The sequence below is a fragment of the Pongo abelii genome, chromosome 5, assembly GCF_028885655.2.
Source record: "Pongo abelii isolate AG06213 chromosome 5, NHGRI_mPonAbe1-v2.0_pri, whole genome shotgun sequence".
Lineage (NCBI taxonomy): Eukaryota > Metazoa > Chordata > Mammalia > Primates > Hominidae > Pongo > Pongo abelii.
Window position 1 is genome coordinate 125,676,547 of NC_071990.2, and position 25,601 is coordinate 125,702,147.

A 25,601-nucleotide genomic window follows, 5' to 3' on the forward strand; every position below is an offset into this window, starting at 1 on the left:
TGAGACGGAGCCTCGCTTGTCACCCAGGCTGGAGTGCAGTGGCGCGATCTCGGCTCACTGCAAGCTCCACCTCCCAGGTTCACGCCATTCTCCTGCCTCAGCCTCCCGAGCAGCTGGGACTACAGGCGCCTGCCACCACGCCCGGCTAATTTTTTGTATTTTTAGTAGAGACAGGGTTTCACCATGTTAGCCAGGTTGGTCTTGATCTCCTGACCTCATGATCCACCCGCCTCGGCCTCCCAAAGTGCTGGGATTACAGGCGTGAGCCACCACGCCCGGCCTAAACCTCCTTTCTTTACAAATTACCCAGTCTCAGATGGTATCTTTGTAGCAGTGTGAAAATGGACTAGTAAAGTGAATTGGTACCATCAGAATAGGAAGCTGCTATAAAGATAACCTGAGAATGTGGAATTGGATAACAGACAGAGGTTGCAACAGTTTAGAGGTCTTGTAAGAAGACAGGAAGATGTGGAGAAATTTGAAACTTCCTAAAGACTTGTTGAATGGTTTTGACCAAAATGCTGATAGTGATATGGACAATGAAGTCCAGGCTGAGGTGGTCTCAGATGGAGATTAGGAACTTATTGGGAACTGGAGTAAAAGTCACTCACGCTATATTTCAGCAAAGAGATTGGCGGCATTTTTCCCCTGCCCTAGAGATCTATGGAACTTTGAACTTGAGAGAGATGATTTAGGGTATCTGGCGGAAGAAATTTCTAACAGCGAAGCATTCAAGAGGTGAATTGGGTGCTGTTCAAGCATTCAGTTGTATGCAGTCACAAAGAGATGGTTTGGAATTGGAACTTACATTTAAAAGGGAAGCAGAGAAATAAAAATTCAAAAATTTGCAGCCTGATAATGCAGTAGAAAGGAAAACCCATTTTCTGGGGAGAAATTCACAAATTTGCATAAGTAACAAGGAGCCAAATGTTAATCGCTAAGACAATGGGGAAAATGTCTCCAGGCCATGTCAGAGGTCTTCATGCAGCCCTCCCATCACAGGCCCAGAGGCCTAGGAGGAAAAACTGTATTCACGAGCTGGTCCCAGGGCTCTGCTGCTCTGTGCAGCCTCAGCACTTGGTGTCCTGCATCCCAGCTGTTCCAGCTCCAGCCATGGCTAAAAGGGACCAAGGTACAGCTCAGGCCTTCGCTTCAGAGTGTTCAAACCCCAAACTTTGGTGGCTTCCATGTGGTGTTGAGCTTGTGGGTACTCAGAATATAAGAGTTGAGCTTCGAGAAACTGTGCCTCAATTTCAGAGAATGTATGGAAATGCCCAGATATCCATACAGAGGTGTGCTGCAGAGATGGAGCCATCATGGAGAACTTCTGTTAGGGCAGTGCAGAAGGGAAATGTGAAGTTTGAGCCCCCACACAGAGTCCCCACTGACCCACTGCCTAGTGGAACCGTGAGAAAAGGGCTACTGTTCTCCAGACCCCACATGGTAGATCCATCAACAGCTTGCACCATGGACCTGGAAAAGCCACAGGCACTCAATGCCAGCTTGTGAAAGCAGCTGTGGCAACTGTACCCTGCAGTGCACAGGGGTAGAGCTTCCCAAGGCCTTGGGAGCCCACCCCTCACCCTGGATGTGAGGCATGGAGTCAAAAAATATCATTTCAGAGTTTTAAAATTAAATTGCAGCCCTGCTGGGTTTTGAACTTGCGTAGGGCCTGTGGCCACTTTGTTTTGGCACATTTCTCGCATTTGGAATGGAAACATTTACCCAATGCCTGTTCCCCCACTGTATCTTGGAAGTAACTAACTTGTTTTTGATTTTACAGGTTCATAGGTGGAAGGAAATTGCCTTGTCTCAGATGAGACTTTAGACTTGGAGTTTTGGGTTAATGCTGGAATGAGTTAAGACTTTGGGGCACTGTTGGGAAGTCATGATCTGTTTTGAAATGTGAAAGGGACATGGGATTTGGAAGAGGTGGAATGATATGTTTTGGTTTTGTGTCCCCACCCAAATCTTATCTCGAATTGTAATCTCCATATGTGGAGGGAAGGACTTGGTGGGGGTGATTGGATCCTGGGGGCAGTTTCTCCCGTGCTGTTCTCATGATAGTTAGTGAGTTCTCACAAGACCTGATGGTTTTATAAGTGGTAGCTTTTCCTGCTATCTCTCTCCTGCTGCCATGTAAGACATGCCTTGCTTTCCCTTCACTTTCTACCATGATTGTAAATTTCCTGAGGCCTCCCAGACATGCAGAATTGTGAGTTAATTAAACCTCCATTCTTTATAAATTACCCAGTCTCAGGCAGTATCTTTATAGCAGTGTGAAAATGGACTAATATACCATTTCAGATATTAGCATATATCATAGTATAAAACTAATTCTGTCAGATGACATGAATATGTCTGATTCATCTCATCATTGATTTGGGTTTCCACACCTCACTAGAACTAAAACAGTGTATCACACTGCTCAATACCTATGATACTCTATAATTGCTTGTAGAATGTGTGATTTAAAAGCCCATGGACATTTCTCTTCCAAACATTAGGTATTGTTTCTGTGTTATGAATATGTAACCAATCTGTGTATTAGCTTGACCTTGTATCAGTTGAGACTCTTTTGTGAAGATATTGGAAATTCAAGGTTAAATGGACGCATTATATTTTCCAACTGTTACCTGTCATGTACTTTGAGTGAGTCATGAAAACTACCTAGAACAGCTGTAATTTTGATATGTTCTGGTTCTTCTCAGAAGTTAGATTTCCACTGAGTAAAATTATAGGCTCTGTGGAGAAATCGAAACAGTGATCCATCTACCAGGAAGACCTGCACTGTGATCTTTTCAGCTCATTTCACATGAGTATAGGGAGACTTTAAACTTAATAAATGAGAATCAGACTACAAAGGTATAAAATTATTTTATAGTACAACTCCAGATAAATGTCATTTTTGTGCCTCTGCAGTATTATTATTCTATTAACTGCATTGATAGTAGAAACTTTCAGTTCATGTTTTTATAAGAAATGTTCTGTTCTTACTGTGAACTAGTCTGTACTGTGAATTGCATAATTTGTAGTAATACAGTAATAGTAATAATCATGGTTATTTTATAAGGTCATCATAGTGATTATAGGAATTTGCAAACCATGGAGTTATATATAAAAATAGTTATTAGTGTGTCTTTTTGAACTTTTATTTCATCTCAAGAACAAAGAACCTCTAATATTTACTGGCTTATTGAATTAGCATAGTATTTGGTAGTAAAGCAGAAGCCCTAAAAATTGTGAAAACAATACCATAAGGTTCTCCTGTGTTCAGTTGCTAATGATATGTGGTTGAAGTCATGGCCATGGAAGTTAAAATAACAGCTCTGCAGTTATGATCTTGGACATGTTATATATTTTTTCTCATCATCAATGTGATTCCCTCATCTGTGCAATAAAGATAATGGTAGATAATCCTTGTAAATGCATGATTTAAAAGTAAGCATTAACTTAAAAACATATTATTTATTGTAGTGTACAGAATATAATAACTACTCAATATATTTTAATAATTATTATCACAGAATGTGGACACACTATTCAAAAAAAAGGTGAGAGATTTGTGTTATGATAAAAAAAAATTAAGCTAAAAATCTAAACACTAAAAAAACCCTATTACTGAAAATCAAGTAACACTTTGCGATTAGGCATACACACACACACACATACACATTTATAAAATCTGGCATGTGGACACACAGAACAAGGGTCAGGAATTCACATGACTTGTTAAGCTCAATTAAACAAAAACCAAACAATATTTTTGTGCTCTAGAGTTAACTTTTTGTTACTTTTTAGAAGAATTTTCTGTTTTTTAAACCTCATATAATATGCTAGTCATCAACTTGTCTTTTGATAGCGTGAGTATTAACTATGAAATGGTTATAAATTGCTATGCAGAATGAACAGCTGTGAGAAATAATAAATGATTCTGTTATCACAACTAGAGTATTAGATGGCATATTTAGAATTATATATAAATGGGATTATTATACAAAATAGTGGAAAAGTCTTAAAATTAACTATTTGACTTCTATGGGGGTTTTTACATAAACTTATTGATTTAACTTCAGAAAAATGTGACTCTGTGTTTCAAAAAGGTATATTAAGAAATGCCTTGTATGATATTTCAGTAATACAAATTATGAGAAAATGCACTTCTTGTCTCTATTTGGTTTCTTTGAACTTATGCCAAATCTTCTCCAGTATTTTCTTGGAAAGCTTTATTGTGATTAACTATGTGGAGACAGTTTTTAAAATAAATGTTGATTTTCATCATATGTGAAAGGTGGAAAGAGAGGAGGTGGAAACAGAGGAATTGTAATGTTTGAAGCCTATTCTTTTACCATAGTACCACAACAGATTTAATATATGGGGTGTTAAATCAGGCAGGAAAACTTTTATCAAGAAAGACCCCCTCCAAATACTTGAGGTTACTTAGGAATATTTGTCATGGTATTATTTGCATTTGTAACCAATAGAATAAGAAACATTTGAACATCTCTAACTGATTATAGTCTGGCAAGGACACAAATATAGAATGATAATGCACTAAAACATGATTTCAAATTTGTATTGAAATATAAATTAATAATAGCATCCATTTTAAGATGCAATCCAGGCATCTTAATAACTATTGTATGTACATTGTCACTCTAATTTTCATGAAAATCTTAGGACTTATGTATTACAACATCCCCATATTGTAGATGAAGAAACTGGATTCATAGAGATTAGTGGGCCGCCTGTGGTCACCTAGTGGTTAGAATTCAAACATGATTTTCTAATTCTAAAACTTGAAGTCTGAACCACCATGATATGCTGACTTCTTGTGTAATCAGAGCAATTAGGGCCAAGTCTCTTTTTGGTGGTGTTTTGTTGTGGTGGCGGTGGTGATTTATTTCCTTAATTTTTTTGGTTTTGTTTTTTGTTTTTCTTTTTTTTTTTAAGAAAAACAATTATATGGAAAAAGGCAGACAATTCTTAGTTCTACTGAATTAGGATAAATTATTATTTTTAGTAATACCTAACAATTTTATTTTCTTCCCCTTGGTGAACACACACACACACACACACACACACACACACACACCATCCTAACAAGTATGTACACATATATACACATGCATTTGAGATACTTCAGTTATTCAAATGTAACTAAAACTCTTTAAGTAAAGCTCTGTGGTTTGTCCTTTATCTTTGCTCTTATTTTACATGTATAATCATTGCAGACTCAACTTCAAGTTTATCCTCTTCATTTTATATGTGAATCCGATCTCTTGGTAAGATAAAACAAAATTATATCTAGTATATCTCTTGCATATAATGTTTAAAAGCCAGCACATATGTTCTCATTGATCTTGTCCACTATGAACAACACAGAGAATCTTAAAAGGAGAACACTATCAATAATATTTGTAGAGTTTTGCTTTGTGATATTGTGATATTTTAGGCAATCTTGTAAAGAGCACAGCAGCTCAACAATATTATAAAGACCTGGAATATCTCTAAAGTCTTTACAACTTTCTTAGTCATTGGCTTAAAATTAGAGAAACCAACATGGGCATCCTTTCTGACTCTGGAGCAGACAGGCCCAGAGCATGCTCAAGACTACAGTTTACTTAAGACTACAAAGGAATTAAGCAATGGGAATGGAGATGAGCTCTAGTGTGGCAAGATCCAGCAAAGGGCAGAATAAACCTAGACATCAAGGTTAATGCAAAATTAGCAGCTTTACCAAAGTGAGCAGACAACAAGGAAACAGAAATACTGTACTGGGGAGTTGGGCACAGGGAAAACCTGAATCCAAGGCAAAATCACAGGGCAAGGTTTTCCTGCTGAAGGAACAAAATTTTATATGAATCAAGGATGCAGTATTCAAACTTTCTACATCTCATTTAATGTTGTTTTAAGATCTCTGTGGGGCAGGAAACAAAGAGTGGATGCTCCTGGAAACTAGAAATTAGCCATACTTAACTGGAATGTAAAAACAAACAAACAAATGTTAGCAGCAACTTTTATTGACAAAAGTATGACCAACACATGGCCATTCTGTAGGTTAGGCTGGAAGTTTATCTAAACTTTAATGGTACCTACAGATGAAATAAGACTTTGGACTCAACATAGAAACTGTTAGGCCCCTTTTAATTTCCATCTTGGATTTTCCCTAGTAGTATGTGTCTGTGTGTCGTGTGTGTGTGTGTGTGTGTGTATCTGTGTGTGTGTGTGTGTGTCTGTGTAAGATGCTATAACAGGCTAATTTTACTTGTTAGGTAAGTTATATTCCCCTGCAAACAACTGAAATGAAAATCATTTCTTTGTTGATTCCTGGAATTGTATTAACTTTTGACAAGTTTGTTAGTTCCTTGAAGTCCACTTTGTCAATGTAAATAGACTTTGGAGGGTAGCACTCTACTTGGCCTAACATTGAAATCTGAGTCTATCTTCTCCCTTTCTTCAAAAACTTGTTGAGACAATCTGAAAGCTCAGATTCTTGAAGGGACCTGGAGACACTTAAGGGGGAAGAGGTACAGAGAGGAGAACAGGGATATCCATAGATAAGTTTAATTTCCATTTATAATTTAGCAATAGAAACATAATTTGGTTGTTTACAGCCTTTAATAACACACCTTAAAAAAAAAACTCTGTTTCATCATCATAGTTTCAAAAGCCCATTTTTTCTCTCAAAATCTACATATAAGTTTTATTTTATATTATTTGTTTCAATATCAGGTTAAGTTTTAAGGACATAAAAATAATACAGTAATATTTGGAAGAAAATTTGATTAAGAAATATTAGTTATGAACAAAATGCAATTTCTCAAGGAGACCAATTACAGGTCTTACTAGTTGAGGAAAACTACCTGGAAAAATGTCATTTTGGCCTTTTAAAAAATATGTTCAAGTACATGTAATTTTCTTGTTATTAAAGTTGAATAGCAATAGATGCCTAACCAGTACAAAGGCTTCCCTTTTGCCTTGCAAACATTTGAAGCAAACCTGTTTCAGACGAAATCCTCTCCTATGAAGAGGTAAAGCTTAGTTTAACAAAGTATGAACTTAATTGGGCCCAGTTTTCTCATGTATAAATTGAGGAGTATGGAGTAAAAAGTCAATAAATTTATTTATCTTGAAGACATTTTACAGATGCTTCTGATGAACATTTATTGTCATGGAAAGTAAGATAATTTGTCCTTAATAGCACTTATCACAAAGGTTTTGAAAACTTTTTCAGCTTAAGCATACTCTACTATATTAACAATTACTATTAAAATTAACATTTACTATAGTGCAACGAAAAGGGTAATCGTCATGTTTTCCAGCTCATATAATAGCTTATATACATATATATATATATATATACACACACGTACATACACATACAAACACACATATACATAGCTCATATATACATATATATATATATGCTATTATATGAGCTGGAAAACAGGAAATATATATATAGCACAAAGAAGAATTAATAAAACCTGTTATATAATATTTGGAATTTAGCAACCAGAATTGACCCAACATTTCTATTTTGGGGATTTTGTCCTATGGCTATATTGACATGCATACAGAAGATTCTATAATGCACTTATGGATGTTATAGCCAAAAACTGGAAATGAATTAAAGATTTATTAAAATGCAATGCCTTAATAAGGATATAATGAGGTAGCTCTATTAATGCAGAATGTGCTAATATATAAAAACCTCATGACACATCACTAAGTGAGAAACACAAGGTGAAAACACACAACTACATTGCAATCCATTTATGTAAATAAAAATAATTTGAAAAATTTTTACACATACATGACAGATATATGTCTATATGCTGCATCTACATACAATATTTTACTGAACAGCTATGCAGTTAGCAGTAGCTCCCCAAATTCACACAAATTGTCTTTGGGGAAAGTTAATGTGACTGGATGGTTTTCTCTATGTTTATTAAGAGTTTTGGCCAGGTGCAGTGGCTCACGCCTGTAATCTCAGCACTTTGGGAGGCCGAGGTGGGCGGATCATGAGGTCAGGAAATCGAGACCATCCTGGCTAACACGGTGAAACCCCGTCTCTACTAAAAAGACAAAAAATTAGCCGGGCGTGGTGGCAGGCACCTGTAGTCCCAGCTACTCGGGAGGCTGAGGCAGGAGAATGGCGTGAACCTGGGAGGTGGAGCTTGCAGTGAGCTGAGATCACACCACTGTACTCCATCCAGCCTGGGCAACAGAGCAGGACTCCATCTCAAAAAAACAAACAAAAAAAAGAGTTGTAAATAAAATTTGTGTCTTACTTATGGTTTGATGCCAGTGTAACCTTTATAACACTGTCAGAAAAAGAGAGAAAAAGAAATTGAACTGTAGGTCAGTTTATAGATATAAAAATCCCAAATAAAATTTTATTTTGTTTAAATTTTATAAGTAAAATTTAATCCAAACTAAAAATGTGCTAAAAATTATATGTCATCCCAAGTAGGGATTTTACCAGATATAAAAGGATAATGACAAAAGGATATTGATTGAATGCTCAATCTAATCCATCACATTCATTGTGTAAAAGAAAAAAAATGTGATTATCTCAATAGATGCAGAAATAATAACTGATAAAGATTAGTCACAATTGATGTTACAAATAAAAACTTCATAAAGATAGTAATGGAAGGGAAGAGAATTCTTTGTGGTAGCAAAGAATTGAAAGCAACCAAATTATGCGTTAATAATGTGATCTGTGCAAGCCAAACACAAGGAACCAAAAGTTATATACAGGAAAATAGACAAGCATGAAAGAGATGTACACCATAAGACTTTTTATGTGAAAATAACACATAAACAGCAGCATGTATTTTGCTATGCCAAATACATACATTTATATGTCAGATGATTACAAGGACCAAAAGTAAATACATTAAAGAGGTCCCCATGGGCAAAATCAGATTAACACTGAGATGGGTTAAAAGAGGGAAAAACTAACCTAAACTAAACAAAAAAGGAGCTTTGCCTTAACCAATGATGATATAATGTCTTGAACTGACAAGTATGATCAGAGAGATTCTATGAAGTAGCATATATTACATAACCAGCATGGTCTCTACTATATAACCAACAAAAACAAAATCTATTTGTTTTTGGACTAAGTGTGGAGTAAATAGAAAAGGTAAGGGCATAGCAAAGGGTCCATGCACAGAAGCCCAAATTCCTGTTCTACTACTTACCTCTTCTGTAACTTCAAGATAATCACTTAGCACACCACAGCTTGGATTCCTTAATCTGCAAAATGGGACAATCCTGTTTACCTCCCTTGGTTTTGTGTAGAATCAATGTGATAATACATGCCTGGAGAAAAGCATAAAGCCCCAGCATATAGTAGGTGTTCTAACAAATATGTGCTCTCTCCATCCCTGCACTCCCAGGCCCACTATGCAGGCCCCTCATAGTTAATAGTCTTCCTGTGGGAAGGAATTCATAGGAAAGACTGCAGCTACTCCTACACATATTACAACCCTTACACTTACTGAACTTGTCAGAAAATCTTGCATTTTTCAGGCCTATCTTAAATTATAGAACCTATGATAATGCTACTTATGATCCCTAATAGGGCTCATCAAAAAGGGGAAAAAGGCAGAAATATTATATGCAAAGAATTACAGATTAGCTTGTTCAGTCTGCACAAACTTGTAAGTAAGAAACAATTGGTTGTGCCATAACAAGAACCCGATAAATGTTGACATAATTTCACTTCAGTTTTGCCGACTTAGTATATTATCATCTCTATATTTTTATAATTAATAGGACTGCTATTTTCTTTCATAATTGGTGCATTTATTGAGATATTTCCCACTGTTAGACTGATGTGTTTCATCCTCTATACGTTTGCCCTGCTGTGTCCCCACAGTTATGATGCTCCAAATTTATAGAGTTTAGATGTTTCTTGCTGTTGGTTTACATTCCTATTCACTATTTATTCATAAGATAAGGCGGAGAGGGTTCTACGTTGAAATGAACTTTTATACAGAAAATTAGCAATCATGTTCTCAGAACAACTACTTAGTTTTTGATACCATTCACAGATTCTAACTTCGCATATGTAATACTGCCTAATGTCACAAATGGGTCTCATTTCTATAAAACATTAACTATATGAGAAAGTTGAAGGAATGGTTCATCAGAAGACAATTCACATTTATAAAGCTTAAGTTATATTCCAGTCCTACGACAGTCTGTGTTTATTAAGGAGTAAGAATATTGCATTCCACTATTGAGACTCTGATGAGTATCATGGCTTTAGCATAGGGTATAACAAATCAAGATTCTTTTGTTTTTTTAATTATGGCGAAGATGCAATGAGAATTAAGATTTGACTAAGTTGGACTGTGACTGCTACAACCATTACATGGTGCCCAGTGTGCCTTAGAAAATAGAGGTGTCATGAATTTATTTTCTCTTTCAATGCCTGATGGGAAAACGTGCTACTCAGCTAAAGAACTGCAGTGGGAATAATGATCATTCAAGACGTCTTCAGACTGAGCTACAGATATTTAATTTAAAAGCACATTGCCTGTTTTGAGAGTCAGTATTTCCTTCTGACAAGAAATATCATTAAAGCATAGTGATGTTAGGAACTTAGGGATCTTAAAATCATCATTTTCCTTGAAAACCTGGCTGAATAAAATATTGAATCTTGGTATGGAGCATCAAGTCCTTTTACAATGTTTTTCTCTGAAAAGAGAGTTTATTATCATCCCCCCTGAGGGCAGGCAGGAAGAATAAAGCCAACATTCTGCTTTACTTTGTTGGATCTGATGAGATCTTGCTAGCTTCCTAGATCTCACTTTGGGATGTAAAATGGTGCTTTCGGACTACCCACTAATCTCAGTTTGTTGTTATTTTTGGTTAGTTGGTTGGTTTTGTTTTTCTCCTCTCACTGCTTAGATTTTTATATGTCTTAATTATAGTTGTGAGCACAGATGAAAGTAGTATAATTTAAATCGACTTAAGTGTCTTGCTTTTATAACCGTGATGCTTGATTTTTGTTTTTGTTTTCCATTGTTCTAATTTTCTTTTAGGGTCCTTTTTTACCTGGTAGCCAGGTATGACAAAACATCATATTTGATCTATAATACAACACTATTAGGACTAGAAGGACCCTACACACCTCGTCAAAGTCCTTCATTTCACAGACGAGGACCAGACACCCAGAGAAGGGAAATGACTTACGTAGGCCACTGCAGCTACTTAGTGGCAGATCCACATCCAGAAATCTTTGTCTTACTAAAGGGTTCTTGCTACAACTCTTGCTAAAGATTTCTTTTTCCTCCACATCAAACTTCCTTTGTTCTATTCTCAACTTATATAATGACGTTTGAACAGATCTAGCAACAAACTCTTTATGTGGACTTCCCTGACTTGCTGGTTGATGACTTCAAATGTTTGACAGTACACATGACAATGTAATTTATCCTATGACTGCAAAGATGACATCTTGTGAATACTGCTTGATTCCTCCACAAAATCATCCCTGGAAGGCTTGTAGGTGTCTATAGATCACAGCTTCCATAGTGGTCCTTTGAAAAAAACTGAAAATGTCATTCTCACTGTTAGTTAAAGACAAATGCCAGATATGGTAACACAGTTATAATTGCTAATTATGTTATTAATAATTTTATCCTTTTTTCCTCTCACCACTGTGCTGTTTCTCACATGCTGATCTGTCCATCTTGTTTTGCTATTCTAGGTTTGTGTGCTGGAGAGGCAAATATTTGACTTCCTTGGATATCAGTGGGCACCTATCCTGGCAAATTTTGTACATATTATTATCGTCATTCTTGGTTTGTTTGGAACTATTCAGTATAGACCTCGTTACATAACAGGAGTAAGTACATTTTCTGCCCTTTAAAAATCTTATTGAACTAGAGAATGATGTGCAAACTCCAAATGCCTTGAAAACTTATGTGTATAATCTATCTTAAAGATGTGGATAGTCTCTTTTAAGTACCATGTGTTTATTTTCATAGTTTCAGATTCCATCAACAGTAATTGAAAATGTCAGGTTTAAAGCACTTGATAGTGAGTATAATCAGATTGAATTCTCATAATTTGTACTTTCAGCAAATATTCTCATAATTACAAGCCAAACTGTGTCTCTATGTTTCTGCATTATAAAGTCATGCTTTCTGGTTTAACAGATTTTAATGGGAATTTTTTCTCATTTTAAATAATCATATTTTATACATTGAATAAAGAGTTTAAAATCAATAGAAATGAACATATACTCTTCATGTGAAAATATTAACACACATTAGGGCTAATATTTGGCATAGGAGAAAGCCAGAATAATCTGGACAGTTGCCTCTGTGTTCTCCATAATTCTCTTTTTGGCTTGGAGGAAGTATTTTGCATTCCCACTCAAGTTAAACTTACTTAGCATAAAAGTGAAATCCAACTGTATTTCAGTTACTATGGGAACCATAACTCAGGGTTGCTTTTTTTTAAACTTTTGTATGTGCCTCAGATCTCAGCTACTGCTCTTCATTAATGTACATTTTTTTCTTTTTAGTTTCGTCGTTTTTTCTATTTCTTCTATTTTTGACAAAAGAAATGTCTATCAGCATTTATTTAAAATTGTAAAGCAGGTTTGTGGTAAAAGCATGTATATAAGATAAGTGCAGTGAAAGCTCTGCCTTGTTCAACACAAACCGGCAGCCCTTCTCATGTTTTATGAAAGCATCCTCATTAAAGATGTCCCCGCCATGACCTGTTCTCTCTGTCATCTAGAACCCAGGTAAAGCTCATTGGTACAGAGCCAGGCAATGTCGTGGTGGCTGGAACCAAAGGAGTCACTGTTGGGCTAAGGAAGAATGAGAAGCCCATAGTCCTCGCCTCCAGGTGCATGCCCAGCCCCTAGTGCATGTTACTGCAGAGGCTAGGTAGCCATCTAAATTTTGTAAAAGTGGGAGGAGTTCTGTTGCAGGGTGAAGTTTTTTAATGCACAAGATATGATAGTATTGTCCATTTTCTTTTAAGAATCGTAATTTGATACAGTGTAGGGCGGATTGTACAGTGGTTGAGAGTGAGTCGTCTGAAGTCATAATATCAAGATTGAAATCTTGGATCTGCCAGATTCTGTGTGACTTTAGATAACTTCACCTCACCAATCTTTAATTTTCTTATCTTTAAAATGAAAGTAGTCATTACATTAACTCATAATGATTTAATTAATTGATATATATTAGCCATTATATGAAAAAAATTTAACTTACCTTTCTTGTTTTATTAGACTTTGAGGTTCCTTCATGGTTTTATTCTTACAAATAATGGTTGCTTTGAATATCATTATATAAATATTTCATCTTTATTTCTGATAAAGTTCTTGGGATAAAATCTAGATGTGACCCAAAATATTTGAACTATTTAAAAACTCAGAGGTTAATTTTGAGGAGTAAGGTGGATTTTTATGAAATGTCCTTAGCACCATGCTTGATATTTAAAAAGCCCCCAAAACATATTAGCTATAATATTTTTGTTTTTAATTATTATTATTTAAAAATAATACTAACCTGTGTAGCATAGCAATAGGCTGAAAGGAAATTTAAAATAGAGCAAGGTGTTCTAGATGTTGGATGAACTATTACTGTCCCTTTTATCCTAAGATGCTACAACGCAAAAAAAAAAAAAAAAAATGTGGGCTTTCTATGTATCAAATTATTATCTCATCCCTTTGAATAAAGACATACCACAGATCTTTCACTACTGGCTACTTTCTCTGGCATGGTAAGAGTTATGATGCCAAGAGAAAACACCTTTAACATTGTTAGAAGTTTTGTTTACTGAGACTATTAGACACAACCTGAACTCTTTTTAAGGTCTTAACAATGAATTTCAGAGCCTTGATTTCATCTTGACCAGTAACATCACTGTGAATTTGGATTTTTCCTTGAGACAATGTCTTTGGAAATCTTTTGCCGGCTGGAGATGATGTAAATGATAAACATTTTTTTCCAACTCAGCAAGTCCTGGGTTGGAAATGTATCCTCTAAATTCTGCTTGAAAATCTTTCTTTAGCTCATTTCTCTCTTACAATATCATGCTGTCTGTGGCTAAATGATAACAAATAGCACTGTCATCTTTTTTTTCTTGGAAATCCCCTTAACCAGACCCATAAACTCATAGGCGTATTTTCTATCTTTCCAGTTATTGAAGACAATAGCTAAGATAATTGTTCTGGCAGTAAATTCCTTGAGTCTTCTTTTCTCCAGTCCTCAAAAACAATTTCCTCTCTCCACTCAGAATCTCCTTGCTGCCCTCCTGGCGTCACTTGCCTCCTTATCTCAAAACCAGTACTGTGTGTTTTAGGTTTAAGTATCACTGACTTTCTGGTACCTATATCTGTTCTAGGTATCTATGTCTGTGTAACTTCTGTGCAACAAACTACAGTTGACCCTTGAACAATGTGAGGATTAAGGGCACCAAACCCCCTACACAGCCAAAAATCTGCTTATAACTTTCTACTCCTCAAAAACTTAACTCCAATAGCCTACTATTGGTTGAAAACCTTACTGATAAACAGTTGACTAACACATATTTAATATGTTATATGTGTTATATACTGTATTCTTGCAATAGTGCAAGCTAAAGAAAAGAAAATGTTATTAAAGGAAAATATATTTACTACTGATTAAATGGAAAAGGATCATTGTAAAGGTCTTCATCCTCTAAAAATGTAGATCTTTATAATTTTTATATTTGCCATATTTTCTCTGTAATATTTTTACATTATAAAATAGCTTGACATAAAATATAAAATAATTTGATATAAAATAAGAAAGCATTTCTTTATTTCATGACTGAAGATTAACATTTTGCATATTTCCTTTGTGTATATACAAATGAAACATGTCTGTGTATGCTATATATCCAAATATGTCTTAATTTTAAATTGAACATTATATGAAACAATTTAAAAATTAATACGACTATTTCATTGTTTCTTTAAGCCTTTAATGTTATACATTATGCTATTTTCATATTTTTCTATTAGATTAAATAATTCCCTATAATCATTTCCAACAAAAATACTCTCATCTTTTTTTGTGAATCATTCCTTAGGAGAAATACCTAGGTATAATCAAACAATATGAACAATTTTAAGGCTTTTACTATATAATTCACAATAACCTATCCAAAATTATTTTACTGAATTATCCTCTTACCAGTGTACAGCAGAGTTGATTCCACTGCACTTTTGCTAGCCCTGTGTATTATCTGTTCTCATAGTTGTGAATTTGATAGAAGAAAAAATGTTGTTTTCATTTTTAATTGTATTTCTAATCTTAGTGAGTTAGAATTTTTCATATGTTCATTACCCATTTTTATTTTCTGTTTGGGGAATTGTCTTTGTGTGTGTGTGTGTGAGATGAGTTTCGTTCTTGCTGCCCAGGCTGGAGTGCAATGGCATGGTCTCCGCTCACTGCAAACTCCACCTCCCAGGTTCAAGCGATTCTCCTGCCTCAGCCTCCCAAGTAGCTGGGACTACAGGTGCGTGCCACCATGCCTGGCTCATTTTTGTATTTTTTTAGTAGAGACGGGGTTTCACCATGTTATCCAGGCTGGTCTCAAACTCCTGACCTCATGATTTGCCCACCTTGGCCTCCCAAAGTGCTGACATTACAGGTGTGAGCCATTGCACCTGGCCAGGGATTTGTCTTTTGGTCTTCTTTGCTAATTTTTTACCCTCCAGTCTTAGTGTTTATCTTAATTTATGTAGATAATTTAATAAAGACATTTACCTTTAAAACATCATAAAGCTTCCTTTTGATACTTATGTCTATCTTATTACAGTTAACTCTCTTTCCATTTGTGATATTTTCTGCTGCTTTTAAGATTATGAAATTCAAATACCATTTTGAAAAAGATAAGTCTTCATTATCCTTATGTCTAATTTTACCAAAACAAAAAGGCAGGTTTTCTGATATTGAGACTGAGGACATTTGCTGTATTTGAAGAGCTTCAAATTATTGATGGGACATTTTATTTAATTGATCTTGCCTCCCCCACAAAAAATTATGTGGACATTCTCTCAAACCATTGAGCTTGTAGCAACAAATAAATGAGAGTATTGGTAATGATTTTTGTTTTCTTCATTCATCTTCTTTTTCACAGTAGCAAAGAAAAAAAGATTAAAAATTTAAAACAGATAATTGGAACAAGAACTCATTAGTGCCATAGAGAGCCTCTGGCACTTTGCAGAATATAGTATGCTGAAGGAAAATGAAATAGATATTTTCAGGTCCAAGCAAAGGAAACCTAAAGCCAGAATTCATAGAAAGAATCAATCTTGTATAATTCTCTACCACATCAAATCCCAGAAAATAATTCATAAATAAATATATACAATGGCTCCCAGGAAAGCATTATTTTATATCATAAATGGAATTATATAATGCATCATCATTTGGGGAAGTAGAATGTGATCTGAGATATCCAGTGTTTATTAAGTTAATGATAAAATAATGTTAAGGAGCTGCACTGACACTAAGGAGCTGCTTTAGGTTATCTAAAATAATCTGAGGAATATGTAGGTTCCTATCCATTAAAGGTATAGCAACTTTCTCAGTGATATTACCAAAAACAAATGTTGCTGTGTAACATGCCAAAAATAAATTATTTCTCCCCCCTCCTTCCCTTTCTTCCTTACTTCTTTCCTTTCTTCCAAACTCAGTCTCCAAACTAGAAAAAAAAAGTTTCAAAATAGCTGAAAATCTATTACTGAAATTTTATAGAAGATAGTATACTAAAATGACAGTAATATTTGTAAGAATCATTTCTTGTTTCTTACCAATTCCATCACTGATTCTCCTGTATATCTACCTTTCTTCATAAATTCTATAACCCTCACATTAACTTGACAAAACTTTTGTTCAAACTCATATGGAAAGGAAATAGTAGAGTTAGGAGGTTGACACAGGTTCTCCTGACAACCAGTCTCTCCTTGTAACCACCACAGTGAACTGCCTCTTAGGGGCACACTTCAGAGACCCAAATCTATCTGATAAATGAACGAAGGTGCTGTTAAGTTGTGGGCAAATTTAAAATTCATTACAGCATTTGCGATTTCCAGAGGATTTAGATTTTAAGTTGTGGTCTGCCTCTCCCATATCAAGGATTATGTTTTTAACTCCTTAGTTAATGGAGAAATAATCTCATGTTTCAAGAGTTTAGAACAGAAAACTCTTAGTGATGGATATTTTATTCATGCGGGAAAACAATAACACAAACTATCTTTAATCTCTAGTAACAGTGAATTAGAATGGCATGTTGTTCTTTTTCTATGGCACCCAGCTTTTTGATGGTGATTTTACATATATGCATATGTACACATTCATCTATACAATATAAGTTATATCTAATATCCATTATAATTATATGTTAACGACAAATGATCTATTTCTACATTTGCTATTTGTAAAGAGTTTCAAATAATTGATGGGAGAATTTATTTCTATGTAATTGAATAAAATACTCAAAACATATTGGAAATACAAAAGACCTAGGAAACACCAATATAGACATACATACATACATATCATTATGTCTAATGAAGAATCTTTCTATGACACCAAGTTAGACTACAATAACTAATTCTAAAATCAAATGAAGGAGAAATATTGGGATTGGTTTCCTGTTTTGTTACTGAAAAAGCAAGAGATTAAATTCATGTGTTTAAAGCTGATTTGATGAAGCAAGTCATCAAATGATGGTTAGAAAGAGAAGCCAATACACATGAATCTTCATTTCTTGTGTTCTAAGAATTGTAAACTCTAAGACTGTAATAATAACCCTGCTTACTCTTCCAAAATAATAAAAAAGTAAATATTTCTTTTAGTCCACATTTTAAAGTTTTGAATGGTATTTTCTGATTAATGCTGAACACTGAACTTCTGTTCACCAATTTAGGCCACTTTTTGTTTTACTACATTTTTTTTAATGTGATACATATGGTAGTTGGTGGCTGTTGATTTCTAGATTGATGTACATCCTCCTTCTCCCCAGTGAGGCAAGGTCAGCTTCAGACAAAGTGTCACCTGCTTTGACTTCCTTAACTTTGCTTTTTCTAGAGCCAACATGGTAAAGAAAAGGATCCCCATGGCATCCTGGCCAAAGCATGGGGCCACAGGGTGACTGGAGCACCAGAGACAAAGACAGGATTCATTTTGTAAAAAGATTATGACACGGCAACTTGAGAAATCTATAGACACCTTAGTGGTTCTGTATAAGTAAAGAATTGCATACTCAATTTGCATGGGGGAAAAATGCTCTAAATTTCTAGAATTTACTATTTGCTGACGATTGCCATGATTTGATTTTTAATTGTCCATGGAGCTCAGGTCTCCATAGAGACTATCACCAACAGCAATAAATCAGGAGCACTGTGTCTATTTTCCAGGTCATATGCTTTTCTAAGACTAAGAAATGTTACCTCCCTGAAAATTTTTGCACTCCTACAATTCATTTCTAAGAAGTCATTAATCTATGTTCAAGTAGTTGTTTTGCCACCTTTATTCAATTTTTCTAGGAGAAAAAAACATCTGAAAGAAAACTTATTGCAGCTAAAGCATTAACAAATGCATGCTTTCTGTGTTGAGGACAGAAAATCAATGTAGATTAGAGATGAAGAGGCTTGAGTTAGTAGTAAATTAACAATACTTCTAATGACTTTAGAGTAGTTATGAAAATAAGTCCTTTCCCATAAGCCTTGAAGGGAGGGAGAAAAAAAAAAAAAAACATCATTACAAGTTTAATGGATTTAGCCTGTAGTCCTAAAATAAATGTAATAATGCAACATTGCAAATGCAATTTATTCTCAAAAGAATGTGTTCCCTTGGGGAAATGTGGACCATTTATTCTACAAGAAGATATTTTGTGCTCTCATTTTGGTGTTAGACTATGACTAAAGATTTATAGGATGTGGTACATACAAATAATTACATTTGACAGTTTAGATTCATTTTTTTAAATCATCTAATAATTTTTGAAAATGAATTTTGAAGAAAAGATATATTGTGATATGTATAAATATTAGTTTATTTTTCTAAAATAAAAAAATCAGATTAATTTATGTAGGTTTTTTTAATCAAAAAGTAAAATTGGGCTTATAATAAAATAAAACTTCGTTTCCATACTCTTCTCCAGCTGTTACTCATCTCTTTATAGTTCTTCTGGGGTTACCTCAGAAATGTGTGTGTGTGTGCGTGTGTGTTTGTGTGTGTGTGTGTGTGTGTGCGCATGTCTGTGTTGCTAATTGTTGATTTTTCAGCTTTAGACAGTATCTAATAACGACCTGCCCCAAATCATTTGGTCTAATTTATTTTTGAATTATACATTGTTTTTACAGGTTTTCTTTCCCCTCTGAAGTTTCTGATTGCCTTTTTTTTTTGTAAGAAACAAAACAGGCCTTGCTTAAGTGTATCTTAAATACATTTCCAATTCATGTGCATTCTATTGCTTGATATTCATTCTGTTTTAATTTTTGAAATCCACTGCTTTACTATTTGAATTTAATCCAGTCCCTTTATATTTGACCATCACTATCTGTAGCTTTTTGTTTTTAATGCAATGTTCTTCTTCCCTGGAGATTTCTCTTAGTACTCTGTCATTTTACTCCTTCGTAAACCGTTTGTTCTCAAGCCCTATTATATATGTTTCTCCCTTCTTCTGATTTGATTCATGCTTTCTTAAATTCCATCTATTATCTCTTTGATATTCTTCAACAACTTCCTGAAAAGCATGTTTGTGAGATAAACTTTCTGAGTTTTATCTGTCTCATGACAGAGAATGACTTTATTCTACCTTTACACTTGAGTACTAGTTTGGCCAGGTGCAGAAGTCAGGGTTGAATATCATTTTTTTCTTAGAACACTGAAGAAATTGTTCACAATCTAAGAAGCAGTGTTACTGATGGCCAGTCTGATATCAATCTGTAAATAACTTTAAAAGAAGTGCTCGAGATATTCATTTTATTCTTGTTGTCTTGGCATTTCAAAATGGCATGTCTAAATGTGAACTTATTTAAAACTTGTGTAGTCTTTTTTTATTATTATTTAAACACCTATAGAAGACTTTGTTGTGGCTCAGAAAATCATATCCAATGTATGGCAATTTTGAATTAAAAGAGTAACCTCAAGGTCTCTCTGACCTTCCTTCATCCTCTGTCTCTAGATCCTCTCTTTCCCAAAGCACCAGGAGGCCCTTTCTCTGAAGTTCACTTGTCTAACTGAGGTAAGTTCTTCCAAAAGAAATGCAATTGTCTTGAAACCCCTCCCTAGGAATCTCATCAAGCAGCCAGGGAAGATTAATCACTGGAGAACAGATTAAATGTCATCTGCATACCCAGACAGCCTATCACTTATTCTTCTGGAGGCTGCTCTGAGAAGCTTTATCTGCATAATAAGACAACCTTTGTTCATCCTGTGGTTCTTCCTTTTTTCTCTCCCTTAACTTGTCTCCACCTCCCCTGGAAGCCCTCAAGCCCCTATTCCTTTATGGTGTAAAAACTCAACCATCTGGCTCCTCCTTTGAGTTTTATATTTTCTGTGAGTCTCATGAGCTTAAATAATGAGTATGCCTTTTCTCCTGTTTATCTATTGTCAGTTTATTTCAGCAGACTCAGTTGTCAAACCTTCAGAGGGAAAGTTTGAACCTCCCTACACCTTCAATTCTGGAATTTGCATGCACCATTTTGATGATTCTTTATGCTTTTCAACATTTGCCTTTGCTATGCTATCCCCAGGTAATTTCATTTAACAGTTATTTTATATTATAGTTTTTAATTTATTTATGAAAAATCTCCTTGTTTTCCCCAGAGAAATAAACTCCTGGCTGATTCTAAAAGTGGTAGAGGGTTATTGCTGTTTTCCAGCCCACTTTACACACTGACCTTTGGTCATATGTTTCTTGCCCAAGTCTCCAGAGTATGCAAAATTCTCCCTAGCAGTCCAGCATTTTTTTGTCTCTTTCTCTTCCATACATATTATAGACTGGCAGTTGCTTCATTCTGCTCATTAATCAATATCCATCTCTTTGTCTTCCTCCTCAGACAATTGGTTGAAATCTCTTTGTTGCTAATTTTTTATTACTAATAGTTGTAGGACTACATTTGTTGTATGCTCAGTTTGCCTTTTTGAACCAAAAGTGTAACAATAACTATTAGATTGCATTAAGTATGTTTTACTTTGGTGTAATTTCCTTTTTATCAATGAGAGCTGAGCAGATGACTTTTTTTTTTTTTTTTTTTTTGAGACAGTCTCTCACTCTGTCTCCCAGGGTGGAGCATAGTGGCACGATCTCAGCTCACTGCAACCTCCACCTCCCAGGTTCAAGTGATTTTCCTGCCTCAGCCTCCCAAGTAGCTGGGACTACAGGTGCCCACCACCACACCCAGCTAATTTTTGTATTTTTAGTAGAGACGGAGTTTCACCATATTGGCCAGGCTGGTCTCAAACTCCTGACCTTGTGATCTGCACCCCTCAGCCTCCCAAAGTCCTGGGATTACAGGCATGAGCCACCGCTCAGGCTGACATTGTTATACATGGTATGGAAATCTAATGGCTTTAAAAAGCCATTAACTGTTTGCCTATTAGATGGTAAGCACAATGCAATGCGTATACCATCATAAGAAAGTCTCCAGATGTTTACATTTTAACAGAGGAGGAAACAAATATTTAATCAAGTGAATGCAATACTTTTCATATGGACTATGCTAGAAGTAGTATGTAGAGAATAAATCAAATTACTCAGATACTCAGAACAGGTTAGGCAATCAACTGGGATTGGGGGATCCTGGAGGGAGGGCAGGATGATTCAAGAGGTGCTTTATGGAGAATATGACCTATAAGCTGTGATTTAGAGTATCAGTAGTATTAAATATATCACTGGAAAGACAGAAAGAGGGGAAATTCCAGGCAGAAGCAGACAAAGGTAACAACAAAGGCAAAAAGCACTGAAGTGTTAAAAATATAGTTGTATTTTTATTAATTTATATTAGAGTAGCATGGTTGCTACACAGGGGCTTGTTGAAAAATAAGACTAAATATGTAGGCAGGAACCAGATTGGAAAAAATCTACTTGACCATGGTAAATTATTTATGTGGGGCATTATCAGAAAATTGGAGAGTTTTATATAGGGAATGGTTCTGAGCTGCTAGCATCCTAGAGGGAAGGAGAGATATAAAGGTATATGTTTATGGATCTTTTTTGAGAAGAGACAGGGTAATGTTGAAGCCATGCACCAAGACAAGGAATAAAACAAGGGGAACTATTGAGGAAAATGTTCAAAAGTTGTTTTAGACTTGTCAGTTTTTTATTAGTCACATACGTGTGACCAAATAGGGCTGTGTCCTCAATCCTTTATGGACTGTTTCCTAATAACTTGATATTACTTTTAAATAAAAACAGCAAATATTTTCATACATATAGATGACATGACTTTATCATCATAAGCTAAAACTGTCGTTGCTGAGTGTCTTTATTAGATACCTGGTATGTTAAGTAATTAGTAGCAAAAATGTAATAATACCATTCAATTTTTCTGAAATGACAGTGTTTGGGGGGAAAGCCTCCAATATTTCACTAGCCTATATTTAGTTACTCTATACACAGAAATATCTGATATAATTACTTAGATGTGCATTTTGCAACCAATTTATTTTATAAAGTACAGTAGGCAGAGTCATGGCATTCTGATTTTTTATGACTAAAGACGGAACTTGAGTATGTGCACCCAAAACAATTATCTGGTTTAAGATCAATTGCAGCAAATTTTTGTTGGTAGAATTTGTGGGACATTGATTGTCCTTTGTTGATTGGCAAGAGAAAACCCAGTATTTTCTCTAAAAAGAATCATGATCCTGGTATTAAGCTTCATTAGCCTGTCTGTGTGTAGATGAAGGGTGGTTTTTTTTGTTTGTTTTGTTTTGTTTTGTTTTTAATCAGGCACAAGTCTTATCTGACTCCTCAGTTCCTGGTGTCATTCCAAACACCAGCTAACTGCCCACTGAAGCCCATGAGCCTCCATATAACCAGTATGAGAGACTATCTGCCTTTGTAGCACTTTTTTTTTTTTTTTTTTTTTTTTTTTGAGACAGAGTGTTGCCCTGTTGCCCGGGTTGTAGTGCAGTGGTGCAATTTTGGCTCATTCAACCTCTGCCTCTCCAGTTCAAGCAATTTTCCTGCCTCAGCCTCCCAAGTAGCTGGGATTACAATCATACACCACTACACTCGGCTAATTTTTGTATTTTTAGTAGAGAAAGGGTTTCACCATATTGGTCAGGCTGGTCTGGAACTCCTGACCTCAAGTGATCTGCCCTCCTGGGTCTCCCAAAATGTTGGGATTACGCACGTGAGCCACCACACCCGGCCTCGTAGCACTTTTTGGTAAAACATCAAAATTACTGTCACTTGATGTGACTGGAAAGGGGTCCAGATCCAGACCCCAAGAGAGGATTCTTGGATCTCGTGCAAGAAGGACTTCAGGGTGAGTCCATAGAATAAAGTGAAAGCAAGGTTATTAAGAAAGTAGAGGAATAAAGAATGGCTACTCCATAGACAGAGCAGCCCCAAGGGCTTCTGGTTGCCCATTTTTATGGTTATTTCTTGATTATATGTGAAACAAAGGGTGGAACATTCATGCCTCCCCTTTTTAGACCATATATGGTAACTTCCTAACGTTGCCATGGCATTTGTAAACTGTCATGGCACTGGTGGGAGTGTCGGAGTGAGAAGACCAGACGTCACTCTTGGTTTTGGTGGGTTTTAGCCGGGTTCCTTACTGCAATCTGTTTTATTAGCAAAGTCTTTTTTTTTTTAATTTTATTATTATTATACTTTAAGTTTTAGGGTACATGTGCACAACATGCAGGTTTGTTACATATGTATACATGTGCCATGCTGGTGTGCCGCACCCATTAACTCGTCATTTAGCATTAAGTATGTCTCCTAATGCTATCCCTCCCCACTCCCCCCACCCCACAACAGGCCCCCGTGTGTGATGTTCCCCTTCCTGTGTCCATGTGTTCTCATTGTTCAGTTCCCACCTATGAGTGAGAACATGTGGTGTTTGGTTTTTTGTCCTTGCGATAGTTTGCTGAGAATGATGGTTTCCAGCTTCATCCATGTCCCTACAAAGGACATGAACTCATCATTTTTTATGGCTGCATAGTATTCCATGGTGTATATGTGCCAATTATGACCTGTATCTTGTGCTGACCTCCTATCTCATCCTGTGACTTAGAATGCCTAGCCATCTGGGAATGCAACCCCATAGGTTTCAGCCTCATTTTACCCAGCTCCTGTTCAAGATGGATTTGCTCTGGTTCAAAGGCCATTTACATTGAACTTATCAAAAGTTCAATTAAGAAAAAGGATATTTATGGAGAATTGCTTACAAGATAAGAGGTTCATGTATTCTGCCAGACCCTAATGTATCCTAGGCAGACTTTCATCCCTATACTGAGTCAGTTTAATGTTGGCAGTGTGTATTATTTTATATTTTTACTACTGAAATTATTTTATTAATGTTATTAAACTACATTGAGTGATTTTATAAGAAACACACTTATGACACTTATTTATTTATTGGGAAGATTTAGTTGAAAGTATTGCTTTAAATAGGTGCACAAGAAAAACAATCTACCTCGTCTCAATCCTGAAACTAGTGATACTTTCCTTGTGCATTAGGTTGATCTAATGGCAATAGCAAAAATCTCAGTCAACTTCCTGAATTTAAATGAAAAGACTTTTTAGCAGTCTGCTTACTGTGTTATAGCTATTAGTATTCAGTAAGTGATCTTTACTATATTTAAGTAGTTTCCTTCAATTATTAAGAATGGCTAATAATATTTTATTACATATCTTTGAAGCTGTATGCTAATATCTCTTTAAAATTTTTGGATGCATTGAATTAGATTAATAAGTGTTCTGATATTAATTTAACTTTCCATTACTAGACTATACCTTATTTGTTTGTAATGTGTTATTCTTTTCTTTGATTGCTATATTCAACTTTTACTATTTTTAATTACTTTTTTGCATCTTTATTAAAAATGCAATTAATTCATAGCTTTTTACTTGTAATATTTTTAAAATTATGCAGCCTTAAGAAAATAAATTGGGGAAACTTTTTTCTGTGGTATAGAATAATTCAAATAGGATTGGAACTACAAATGTTCTTAGAACTAATCTATGAAACCATCAAGTCCTGATACTTTCATGAATGGCAGATATCTAATTATCTTTCCAATCTTTTCTACAATAATTGATCTTTTCAAATTTTCCACTTCTTGCATGATTTTGGTGATATAAATTTCATCAGAGCATGTATTTTCTAGAGCATTTGTTTCATGTTATTGTCATAGTTTTATTTCAAATTCTATTGCTCTTTTTAGAATTTCTTTGATATCACTGGGTTGGTCTTTTTTTGCATACCCTTTTTTGCTCATTTCATGTATTAATATCTCTTAAGAGAAAAGTGATGACAGATAATATCAAAACACCTCATTTCTGCTTTTTTATATTTTCTCTCATTCCAAGATAATGGGAAGAGGCAA

The 25,601-nt window shown here is 35.2% G+C and overlaps 1 protein-coding gene across 3 annotated transcripts in view; it reads left to right on the forward strand.

Annotated features, from left to right (window-relative positions):
- NKAIN2 (sodium/potassium transporting ATPase interacting 2) overlaps nt 1-25,601 on the forward strand; it is a 1,031,975-nt gene that overhangs the window by 472,411 nt on the left and 533,963 nt on the right. For all 3 annotated transcript variants that reach the window (XR_008526413.2, XR_008526414.2, XM_024249088.3), the window contains one exon: nt 11,738-11,875. Coding sequence is in view for 1 of the 3 variants with exons in the window: in XM_024249088.3 (XP_024104856.1) it covers nt 11,738-11,875 (138 nt within the window). In the remaining 2 variants the exon portion in view is untranslated. The remainder of the gene's footprint in view (nt 1-11,737; nt 11,876-25,601) is intronic.